Here is a 12,088-nt window from a genome sequence, read left to right as displayed (position 1 = left end):
GTTGCACCTATATGCACCATGGGTAACTGCCATTGGCCTAATGTGTGGGGAGTGCCTAAATTGCTGAATAGGCTTCTGTCAAAATGCCCACTGAATGAGTCACTGAACCTGCAATGACCTTTTGTCTTGAATATACAAAACACCTGCTTAGTATTGAAGAATAAACATCAGAGGAAAATAGAACAGCAATGAACCCCTGTCTTTTTTTTTAACCTCTGGTAGTGTGTTTAATGTTATTCACATGGCCCCTCTTGCACACACACAGGTCCCTGAACATCTCTGTCCTGACTCTGACTCATATTATCAGGCATTTGGGAAAATGAGAGGAGGAGAAATATTTATGGAAAGCTTATTTTACTGTGATGAATCATCTTGACAAGTATAGACGATCTTTGTCAGGGGAGGCGACCACCGTCACCTAGTAACCGACTACAACAAACGACAGAGGGCACAGCACCGACAATGACGCTAGCATTAGCCCGAGAACTAACCAGCTAACTTACACTGTGTGTGTAAGAAAAGCAACGAAAATGGTGAAACAGACGATACAGATATTTGGTCGAATTAAACCTACCAAGAAAAATGCGGCGGTAAGTCGACAGCTGAGCTAAAACTCAACGTTTAGGCCAAAATAACGGAGCGCATATTGAATTTAATGCAGGGCAGGACGTTCATTTAAGCTAACGTTAGCGTAGTTAATATTACTGGTATAACAGCGACAACTCTCTAAACACTAAGCACGCTGTGTTATATTGCTGTTACGTTTCTAGTACTACTAAGGTTTACACTTAACGTAACTTTTCCACCACAGACATTTTGGCTCGTCGTTGTTTAATATTAAAGCTACATTATTAGAACCAGTTGCAGTGATACCCAGAGTCATACATTCAGTCAATGTGGCAGTGGCAGACTAATACAATAATATCAAGCAGCCTAACAGCGGTTGGTGCACACATGCTTACTAATGTTCACTGAGCCTCAGATAAGGGCCCTCTGTGGTGGATACACATGGAAACATGTGTTTCCATTTGTACTTTCTTCTTTCTAAAGCTAAGTTCATTTTCTGTGCACAGCTGCTGATGGATGAAATAATCTAATTACTTTCAGGGTTTCTGTGCCACTTTAGCTTGAGCTGACAACATCCATCAGAATGAAATGAGCGCAGCCACCTCCTTGGGGCTGTTTGAGACTCTGCACATGTCCATGTGAAGGCAACAGAGCAGCAGTGATCAGGAGGCGATGCTACAGGCAGGGTGACTGTTAAAAAAAAAACAATCCAGTCAGTTCAGTCTTATCTTTTATTTCTGAAACCCTGGGGACTTGTAATTGCATCAGTGTCCATTGGAAACATATGCCAGACACACATGTTGAAGCTCAGAAACAGAGGTGGGGGTGTTTGGGTTGACCAGCTAGCCTCTCATCCACTGCTAGAGCTTAGTCTATATTAGTTTAATGTTCTACAATTTTTCTCCCCGGTGGCTTTATGAGCAGAGGTGAAGTTGTAGAGCTTGCCTACGCTGTGCACTGATCATGATTGCTTGTTATTTCTATTGCTTTCCACAGAATACATGCCTCATAATCTCCATTTCTTTATTTTGGGACTTGCAACACCCAAACCACAGGCAGCCAATGTTATATTTCAGACCTAGCATTATGTATTGTGTTTAAATTGGGCTGCATGTATGGCACCACATACCATAACAGCATACAAATCATAGAACATAGAGTAGACTACTCTTTCAACAGAGAAGATGAATGCCTACTGTATTTGGCTACTTTCAAATGTTACTGAAATATTTCCTCCTGGTGAAGTAGCCTCTACCTTGTCCTGTGCTAATATGCATCAGCCTGTGAGCCTTGTTCCACTGTAGAACTGACTCTACTCTTGTCTCTGGCTCCCTCAGGTGTACTCTGTGGACAATGAGGAGCCGACAGGTGCTTCTTTGGAGTTTGTAGTGCCCAGGGACCTGGCTGACGGTGTAGTTAACAACAAGAAGGAGTGCTACAAATTCAGGTAGAGTGTCAGGTAGCTGTATTTGTGTCTATTGGCTTCATTTCCCAAATTAGCCAACTAATTTGACCTAATTAAATTCGCCTGGTGGGTTCTTTGAAGCCCACCATGATAATTGACATCATTTTAGGGAAAGAAAGCTTTTACATTTGTTGTTCAAAAAACTTTGGAAGGGGTCTTCCTCTCCTGAGACCTATTCGATCCATTTTGTCTTAAGTGTAAAAGCAACAGCAATTTGTTAACAGAAGTAAGATTAATAAGAAATATAACTGCATGCAGTGTGCATGTAGTGTCTTTATCTTCATAATTAGCTTCAGTCTTACAGATGACCTCTTCAGCTGTTGATTTCAGTTGTGCTTAAAGGTGTGGCGATCTATTCTGGAGAAAGATTGTTAATATTGCCATCTCTTCTTCTTCACATTGCCATTACATGTTAGCATGCCAGATTTACCGCGTATTGTCCACCAACATTTACACTCTCAACGTTGCACAAGAACTTTTCCTGTAAATAATTCTTCCACTAGTTCCATGACTGCAGAGGCAGAATCTGTTTAATGCTGGTGGTGAAAGCTGCAGCCTTATATACCCTCTGTGCAGGGCGTATGACACACCTCCAAGCCCTAAATTCACAGTTAGGGAGTCAGACAGCATTGGATGCTGAGTGCCTTTGAAAACCGCACAGTCTTAGAATAGCCTGTGGAGGTTCCCTGGTGCCCTTATAGAAATAAAATGTCCAGATTTAACAATCTTCCTGGGCAAATTCCTCTCACATCACTGTCATCTTTCTGTGGGATAAAACATGATGGATTGAGACTGTTTTAGAAAACAGAATGACTAAACTCCTCCTCATCCACTTGGCAATTAAATAAACTGCTTTTGTGGTTATTCAGTGCTGCTGTGGATAACTGGGTTGAGCCTTGGATGTTTGAGATCAACCAGCCACATGCTTTTACTGTATTTTATAATGGTAAATGAAATTACAGATAGATGCCGTGAACTGTTCTGTTCTACCAAATGTGTCATGAGGGTTCTGTCTTTGTTCTTCTCACTTTTGTCCAGGTACCAAAAGGTATTCGATCAAGCTGTCAAACAAGAAGAAATATTTGAAAACATTGCCAAACCAGCTGCAGACAGGTAAATTTTTCTGATGCTGTACTCAAAATGGAAAATGTAAATAAATGTTTGTATTAATACCACGTAATTTGGAAAGTTTATATAATTTCTTTAAAAGCCTTTTTCAACCATTGAAACTACAACCTTTAATTATCCCGTTCACAAATCACAGATCTCAGAAGCTATCAGTAACCACCTGTGCCCAGCAATGCTCATCTCTCCATATTGTGGTCAGGCCTCACAGGCTTTAGCCAGCCTTGTTGACAGGAAGTTCGGAAGGCTCGGCTTTCTTCAAGATGGAAATGGAGAGTGTCTGTGATTTTTGGCGTGCTTTACATATTTAAACCACTAAGTGGACTGAGCTGGCAGACAAGATGGCACATTGTGCCACTGTGAGTGTGAGAACATTTTCAAGCCACAGCACAGAGCTATTCTTTGAACTGTAGCTGCTCACTCATTTTGAGCTGTTTAATTTGTCACTCCCAAGAACCACATTCATTAGACTAATCTACTGAAAAATCTGGCCTTCAAGATCAGCAATACAAGTAATTTGTTAGTACTGTTCAACTTAATGGATTTAGTGGTCCAAACAGTTAAATTAATTAAATTAAATTGAAAATATTAATAAATCAATTTCAGCTATTTATCTGTAAATGTGTAATTTGGGTGTATATTTTACTCTAAGATGCATTAATTGCCACAGACCTCTGTTGTATTAAACCTTGAGCTTGTGAAAACAAAAGACAGCATGCTCACCAGCAGAGCTGATAGTCCAGAGGTTGAGGTGCTGACTGTGAACCCCACAGTCCTGGTTTCTGTACTGGGGGTTCCCTCTACTGTACACTTGGAGTCAAAGACATAAGAGGCTGCTATAGTAACTCACCATTTTACAAAATCACTACGTCGTACTGATCAGCAGTAAGATGTTTCATCATGGTTCAGTGTTACAGCTCATTAAGTTATTCACTCTCACTGACTTCAGTGCAGTACATCACTAACTGTGTGCAGAACTAAGTGAATGTTTAGTGTCAGCTGCTGTCAGTGACAGCTGTGTGGTCCTGATAGTCTGGTGGTCTAAACACATCCCCTGGAACAAGTCGGTCATTTGTTAACCTAACACCAAGATGTGTGTTTCTTGTGGTTTGAAAGTTGATATGTGCTACTAAAGTTGTCCTGTGCTGCATTTTCAATTTCAAACTCCAAGTCCCAATCTCCCATGACAAATATATCATTGATTACATTTTTTTTATTAATTTACCTATGCTAGAAGAGTTGGAGCAGCAAGTTGCGTTGCAAATTCCACCTACTACTCAAATATCAAGGCACTCACTGACCTCAAGGTGATGCTGTAATAATCATGTTTATGTTTTCAAATCATTAAGTTTTGTATTTAAGTAATGTATTTAAAAGTCTGTATTTAATTGGTGGTTGATCACTGAGTGTGATGATTGAAGGAAGCATATTGCTCTCCTGATATTTTCACTTGACAACAGCACAAGTGACTCAGTTTACAGTTGAGTTTTTAAGGATCCACCTGTTTTGGAGAAACTGCGAGAACTACAATGGTTGACCACATGTTGATATAATATACAACTCCACCGGTAAAGACGATAGATAGGAGCTTTAGAATTGGTATCAGCAGAAGTTTTAATGTCATGCTTCCCTACCAGATTTAAATAAATGAATCTCATTTGGTTTTAATTTAAAAAAATGTTGTTACTATGGATGATTCGCATTCATAAATGAAACACAATGCAACATGTTTTGCAGTTGCATTTTATTCTTCCATCTACAAATAAACAGAATTGTGTCTCTGATGAAATTCCCTTCCTCACTTCTTAGGGAAGCTCTTAACGGCGTCTTTAGGGATTGTCAAAATGGGGATTGATTTCCAAAAGAGAGAAAAGCCAAGAGGAGAGGGAATTAACTTGGAATTTTCTGGGATCAAATGTTCGCTAAACTCTGTCCTCCTGGTTCAATTTAGCCCTCCCATCTCCACTGCATTCCATCCAGCCTAGTCACAATACAAGCTTTGCATTGTCTTTGCGTTTAGGAGACGTATAAACACATTGTGAGATGTTGGGATTGGCTGATTAAGGTCTAGGATGTGTTTGACCTGACTTACACAGGTTCACTTGGGGATTAATTTGCCCTCCCAGCCAACCTTTGAACAGCTCCCCTTTTGTGTGGCAGATGGTAAACATCAGGTTAAAAACAACACACACAACCAGGCTATGTCTCGCCATATTAGTTTGAACTTGGTGTCTTGTAGTCTTTGACATCACTCTGCAGCCTGCACTGCAGCCTAGAGGGAACTAGTCATCCATGACCAATCTGTCTCCCCGCTCAGACATTTCTTTGTCCACTGTCAGTTCCTTGCCCCCTCTGCAGGATGCCTGTTTACACACTGAATCCTATGAATTCCATAAAGTTTTAACATTTTGAATCAGGTCTCACCAAAGTGGCTATAAGAGTGAATAGAGAATATTTCTGCCTGTTTAGCCCACGTTACCTGTTACAATATGTTGCCTTTGAACACAGTCACAGGAAAAGGCCAAGACTTAGGCCTCATATCCTTGCTACAAAGAGTATTGAAAGAGCTTATGAAAAGCACTTTAGTTGGGACTGACAAAAGCTATGTGAAACCCAGCTGATAACCACGTAGCACGTCTGGCCACAGAAATCAAGCAGAACGAAATTTGGACTAGCAGAATGTTTTTCCTAATGCCCCTTTAGTGAGGAAACATTTGTCAGGTTTAGTCAGGAGTCCTTTGAATCGCAGCAGATCCACTGTCACCACACTAAAGCTCAGCTTCATGCACGTAGGCGCCAATCTGTTCAACTAGCAATAACTGTCAAATGGTTGTTTTGGTTGGTGCTCTGTCATACTTGGCACAATTAAAGTTTAGCCAAAAACTCTAACTCGTTTACTTGCACATTAGTTTCTGTCTCTGCTGTGGTGCAACCAAAACCATTTCCCCCAGCACAGTAGTTTAAAAACAAACCAGTATTAATAGCTCTAGGAGAGGACAAGCCAATGGTGGCTTGGCAAGGCAAACCCTCTATCTGCACTTTAATCCCATGTCAAATGGCTGTGAAACCTGCAGCCCAAGTTCAAAGAAGAATAGAGGACTGTTCAATTCTATCCTTAACCTGATTATCTTCAAAGATTGGAAGTACTGCCTCTCATAAAAATAACAGACGATGAGTTGACAATCTCCAGGGAAGCTGAGGTGTAAACAGGAACAAGCATTGGGAAACGCCCAAGCCTCAGTGGCAGAGCCCAGGCCGCATCATTAGCAGTTACATGAAAACTAAACACTGAGCCTGTGTCTTTTCTCCCTGCTACCAATCGCTGCCATGACTCACTCTAGATTAAATGGATGGCCAATGGCTGTCCAAGTCAGACCAACCAACCACCATTCTCATGAGTGGACGTCGTGTTTTATATAAGCTGACATTTGGTTCTTTCCCTTACTCTTCTCATGCAGGGTGTGGAATTGTACAGCACACAGGGAGGGAAACCCACCCACTGCTTAAATACTGGGTTGGCAGTGCCATTAGGATAAGTGAGAGGCTTAAATTCATTTATAATTCTTGAAAAATATAGTGTTAAGATATCCTTTTCCTTGCAATTGGCAATTCAAAGAGCACAGAGTTTATCCTCACCTTTGATCCAGGCTCTTGTGTCGGCGGCCTCTTTTACTATTTCCTGGTTTATTTCCAAAACTACAGAACAGGATTTTTTTTATGCCAAGTTATCCTACCTCTTATTGCGTTTCCTCATATTGGATGTTCATTTCATTCAAACAGAACTAGATACCATTGGTTTCCATGGCCCTGTGCACGTGCAGAAGGGCAGTTGCCAAACCAAAATTTACCAGGCCTGCCTAGCCGAGTGGGTTTGGGCCCTTTCCTTCAATCATACCGCGAGACATTCCTCCCTCACTGGCAGATGTCTGTCGCCATAGCACTTCTTCACTCACTGCCATCTTTTCCTGTGGATTTAAAGTGTCAGACTCAATTCACTCAGTCTTTTGGTGTCTGCTCAGGGATATGCTTGAAAGTCCCTTGCGCTGTAAATTGAGATAGTGATGTCATAGAAGGTAGATGATGCAAATGAGAAAGAATATGGTGGCTCAGTGAGGCTGTACTTTTAAAGGAAAAATAGCTTCACTCTCCCTTGTTATCTGTAGGCCCATTTTGTTTGGTGGTGTATATTTCACCTTCCTTAGAAAGAGCTCAGCAGTGGTGATAAATTGTTACTACTTCACTTGTAAAATGTGCTTTTTTTGACACCTGTAGTCAAATGGACAATGAAAACACATTGGATAAGGAAGAATACATTAATTTTATTTTAATTGTCTCTTAAATCTGCTTACCTGCTTCTTATGTGTGTCCATGCAGTGTTTTGGCCGGCTATAATGGCACCATATTTGCCTATGGCCAGACGGGCAGCGGAAAGACCTTTACCATCACAGGAGGGGCTGAGCGCTACAATGATCGTGGCATTATTCCCCGCACCCTTTCCTACCTGTTTAAACACTTCAGCCAGGTCAGCACAGCAGCGTTAGCTTGTTTTTTCTATGTCATTGTCACTGCATACAGGCCACACACATTGATAAATAGAAGAGCAGTGTCAAATGGTATCCTACTGGCCATCAGTCAACCAGCCTTAATTTCCCTGTGCTGCAAAGCATCTACATTTAAACATTTGCTTTTGCCAAATGTCAAAAAGACTAGGATTTCCGTCCAGGTTTACACACTGTGTTTTTTGCTCCACAGGACAACAGAATGGTTTACACCACACACATCTCCTACCTGGAGATCTACAATGAGATGGGATATGACCTTCTGGATTCCAGACATGAAGCATCTCGACTAGAAGACCTACCGTTAGTGTTCTTTTTATTACTGAGACTGTCATATAGTGGAGAGTTCGCCTTGAAGCACTTATGCACTTGCAAGCGATAGCACTTCTTCTCAAGTTGATCATCCCTGGTTCCATTATTCTCTCAGACACTTGTGGGTCGAGCTTTATTCCTGAACAGCCATTTGTGAGCCTGGCCCAGAGTCAGTGTGTGGTGAAATATGGAGACTCTAGTATTTATCCCTCACTACAAACTGCCGAACTGACATAATGAGACTCTGGGACAGCAATGGATGTGGTCAACCTGGTGGCAGACTCTGCCACTGGAGTGGAGAGCAGGAGGGTCATGTGGAGAAATGTGGAGCTTTTCACAGTGTAGTCACTGGTACAGCTGGTCTGAGGGAAATCCTTTTTTATGTCCATCTATCTCTCATTTCTCATTCTTTGTCACCTTCTGCTGCTTCTCTCTCTACCTTGGCCTGTCTTTGAGGCTGCTCTCTTTTCCTCACTGCTCATCTTGTTTAATTCTGCTTCATTATTTCTTTTTTCTTCTTTCTTTGCAGTTATAAATTCCATCTGTCTGGAGGTTTGTCTGTGTATGATCTTATTTTTCTTTTTTTTGCCTATTTTGTCATACTCAATACTTATTCATCTCAAAGTAGACTTTGGACCTCCAGTTCAATTTAAGTTTCTTCTCTCCTTTTGCAGACGATCCAGCTCAAGGTTTCAATACCCACAAATCACAGTCTTCTGCATATAGACAGTGCCCGTTGTTAACCATGCTGTGGCCACACTTGCTGATTCAAGGAGAAGCTGTGGCACTGACAAATTTCTCTCTTTAACTGCTGGTCCCCTCTCTTTAACTGCTGGTCTGCATCTCTCTTTCACTGCTTACCCCTTCTCTTCTTTCTGACATTCTTGCCCTCATTTTCATGCCTTCGTGCCGGCGACAGCCGTAACCAGAAGCATTATGTTTTCAGGTTGTCTGTCTGTCTCTAATTATGCACATCCATCCCATTCTCGTGAACGTGATATCTGAGGAAGATCTGGAGGGAATTTCTGAAGAATCTTCTAAAGAATGAACTGATTTGTTTTTGGTGGTCAAAGGTCAAAGGTCAAGGTCACCAAGGTCATCTTCACTGTGACATCATACTGTTCTGTAAAAACATTTTTCTTATTCAACACCATAACTCAGGAACAGAAGGCAGATTGTGACCATATTTCACATTTGCTCAGATACTGAGTTGGCGATGCTAATCTTGCTGACAAGTTGAAGATATGTGCATTTTACAATTTGGAGCTTCTTTGCATCAGCATCCATATTTGAAGCATTGTCGTCTGTTGCGATTCACAATGAGAGAGGCCAGGACCCAGATGCAGAGATGTAAAACACAGTTTACTGTCCGGCAACGAGGCCAGAGCGGGGGCTGACAAACAAACCCAAAAACACTTAATACCTTTAATTGATTTACCTAAATTAATTAAATGAATTCCATCAAATTCTTAACTACATATGTTATATGAGTTTGGGCACACATGGATGTAAACTGCAACTTGACTGGTTGGTTGAGGCATACAACCATGAGATGGTGACACAGGTTTTTCTTGTTTTACTTCTTTTTGTCTCCATGTCTACATAACATCACTCTTTTCTGGCCATTATTCAGCACCATCACTCAGGAACAGAAGGCAGATTGTGACCATATTTCACATTTACTGAATTGGTGACACTAATCTTGGGCGTCCACCTTGAATCTGTGCTGACTGTGGAGATCTGTGCTGTCGAGCTGAAGATGTGTGTAAAGCGTCCAGGTTTTAGAGTTTGTAGCTTCTTTGCAGCAGCATCCATATTTGTTGTCCACTACAAGCTCATTGGTTCTGCTGATACTGAGCTTCAGGTGATTGTTGTTGCTCCATGTGATGAAGCTCTGTATCAGTCCTCTGCGCTCCTCTGGAAAAATAGTCTCTAAGTGAAGACAACATGTTTCTCACTGGAAATTATTCACTGGAATCATACATGTCAGTATAATGATAACTTCCATTTCACCACAAAACAACAAAACACTTAATACCTTTTATGAAATTACTACAGAGTCTTAACTACATGTATTATGTGAGTCTGGACACAAATTAATGTAAACTGCAACTTGACTGGTTGGTGGACGGATTCAACCACGAGGCACTTATTCGAGTCTATTCATAATTTCAGGTTAATTTCTTGTGCTGGAATTTCCTTTAACAAGGTTTTATTTTCTTCTTCAGAAAAGCATTGATCATGGAAGATCCAGACCAGAACATCCACCTCAGGAACCTGTCATTACAGCAGGCAGCAAACGAGGAGGAGGCTCTGAATCTGCTCTTCCTGGGTGACACCAATCGTATGATTGCAGAGGTAGGAAAGAGGGAAACACATGCCCAACAGAAATTTATGAAATGACTTCCACTTTTTAATTCACACACCGTCCATGCAGTGTTCTTAGTAAGGACTGTAGACAGTAAGCACAAATACATGACCACTCCCAGAATAAGGGGCATAAAGGGTATTTTTTATCCACAAATGCAAAATGCCTTTAAATGGTACCTTAAGACCCTTAAGGTAAATATTATTTTGGTCCCTTGTGGTCCCCTTTACCATGTTTTCCCCAGTAAAACCAAGAATTCTCTCTGTAATTTCTGTTTATGTTGCAGTGGTTCTTTTCTACACTCAGACACCCAGACTCCCCACACTGATGAGACATGTGGTGGGTCAGCTTCTGCTTTGCAACCTGAGGTTTGGAACAAAAGGCTGATCTCACCTTGTTTACTTGTTCTGTTAGTTTGTAAGTAAATAACAGACAGTAAAAGTGAACTGGATAATCAGGTTTCAATCAGAGACTCGCTTTTCATTTCTAACAAGTATTTCAAAGTCAGTTTTTGATGTGGCTTTGATTGTTTCTTGAAGCAAAACCATTACAAAAGAAATTCCAGATGGCATTTCTCCATAACTAGCCAGTATCCTGTCACATAGCTTTTGTAGACTGGAAGAAAAATATGTCTAACAAGTAATATACATATTCCACTGCCACAACAATACTGCTTTTGTTTTTCATCTACCTTGAGGACACACTCCCAGTGTCCACTGCTGTTATACCTGGGGACACATTTAAGTGGAAACACATTCTTGGATGTTACATCAGGCTGTTGATCAGGCAATGGAGACACTGCTCAGTTGAGCGGGGTGCCTCTGGTACAGTCCACCCACACAGAGACTATTGTGAACTTGTCCTCTCCGGAACTCCTTCACAAGAGGGTTTCTCTTGAACCACAAGCAAACAAAGCTCCGTCAACATTCTGAATTTGTTGCTGCCAGAATCATCCCAGAAGTCCTTGCTCCACATAGACTTCCAATAAGGTTCACAGTAATGCTTTCTTTCTCTTCTTGCTCCCAGCCATATGGATAAAAGATGACACATTCACGCCACACTCAGCAAACAATGAGCTCACTTGGTTCGAGACTTGGCAATCCGCTCTACACTTTTATTGGACAGGAAATAAAATACAACTCCTCACCCTTCCTTCAACCTCACCAGGAAACATTTCCTCCCATATGGTCTTTTTTCTGCGTCCCTGTTTCACTTCTCTTCACATGTGGGGATACAGGACCTGTTTCTTTGCCCCCGCTACATCCTAACTCCCTCCTGACCGTGTGGGGGTGAGTAGGGTGCGTTACAGGTGGTCAACATTAAACTGCACTCTTGATCTTTTGAATCAGCAATCTCGAAATGTTTCGGGGGTTTGGAGCACCAGATTGTCCCTTTATGCTGACCTACTGCAGCACTGTGTGTGGTCAGCATGTGGTGCATGTAAGATCAACATTTGGTCAATTCAGAACACAGAAGACAACTAAGACATAATTGAATGGCAATGTGTGGACGCTGTTCCCTCTTTGGATATGAGCACACTGTCTGTAACCTTTTAAATATACACACTGTACGTAATGTGCTCTCTAGGACTTCTAAAGAAACCTTTATATGTAATGAAGTTATTATGTTGCATACATTGCAACATTTGCAACATACCCCACCTGTCTCTCAGCTGGTTCCCAGTCTTGATAA

General features: G+C 41.4%; 1 protein-coding gene across 1 annotated transcript in view; it reads left to right on the top strand.

Annotated features, from left to right (window-relative positions):
- The first annotated feature begins 462 nt into the window (after nt 1-462).
- kif6 (kinesin family member 6) overlaps nt 463-12,088 on the top strand; it is a 55,894-nt gene continuing 44,268 nt past the window's right edge. The window contains exons 1-6 of the mRNA XM_041953162.1: nt 463-590; nt 1,905-2,014; nt 3,071-3,145; nt 7,532-7,679; nt 7,910-8,019; nt 10,257-10,386. Of these exons, the coding sequence (XP_041809096.1) occupies nt 531-590; nt 1,905-2,014; nt 3,071-3,145; nt 7,532-7,679; nt 7,910-8,019; nt 10,257-10,386 (633 nt within the window). The 5' untranslated portion in view covers nt 463-530. The remainder of the gene's footprint in view (nt 591-1,904; nt 2,015-3,070; nt 3,146-7,531; nt 7,680-7,909; nt 8,020-10,256; nt 10,387-12,088) is intronic.

Source organism: Chelmon rostratus, chromosome 15, assembly GCF_017976325.1.
Source record: "Chelmon rostratus isolate fCheRos1 chromosome 15, fCheRos1.pri, whole genome shotgun sequence".
In the NCBI taxonomy this organism is placed as follows: Eukaryota; Metazoa; Chordata; class Actinopteri; order Chaetodontiformes; family Chaetodontidae; genus Chelmon; species Chelmon rostratus.
This window is presented reverse-complemented; position numbering and strand designations above follow the sequence as displayed.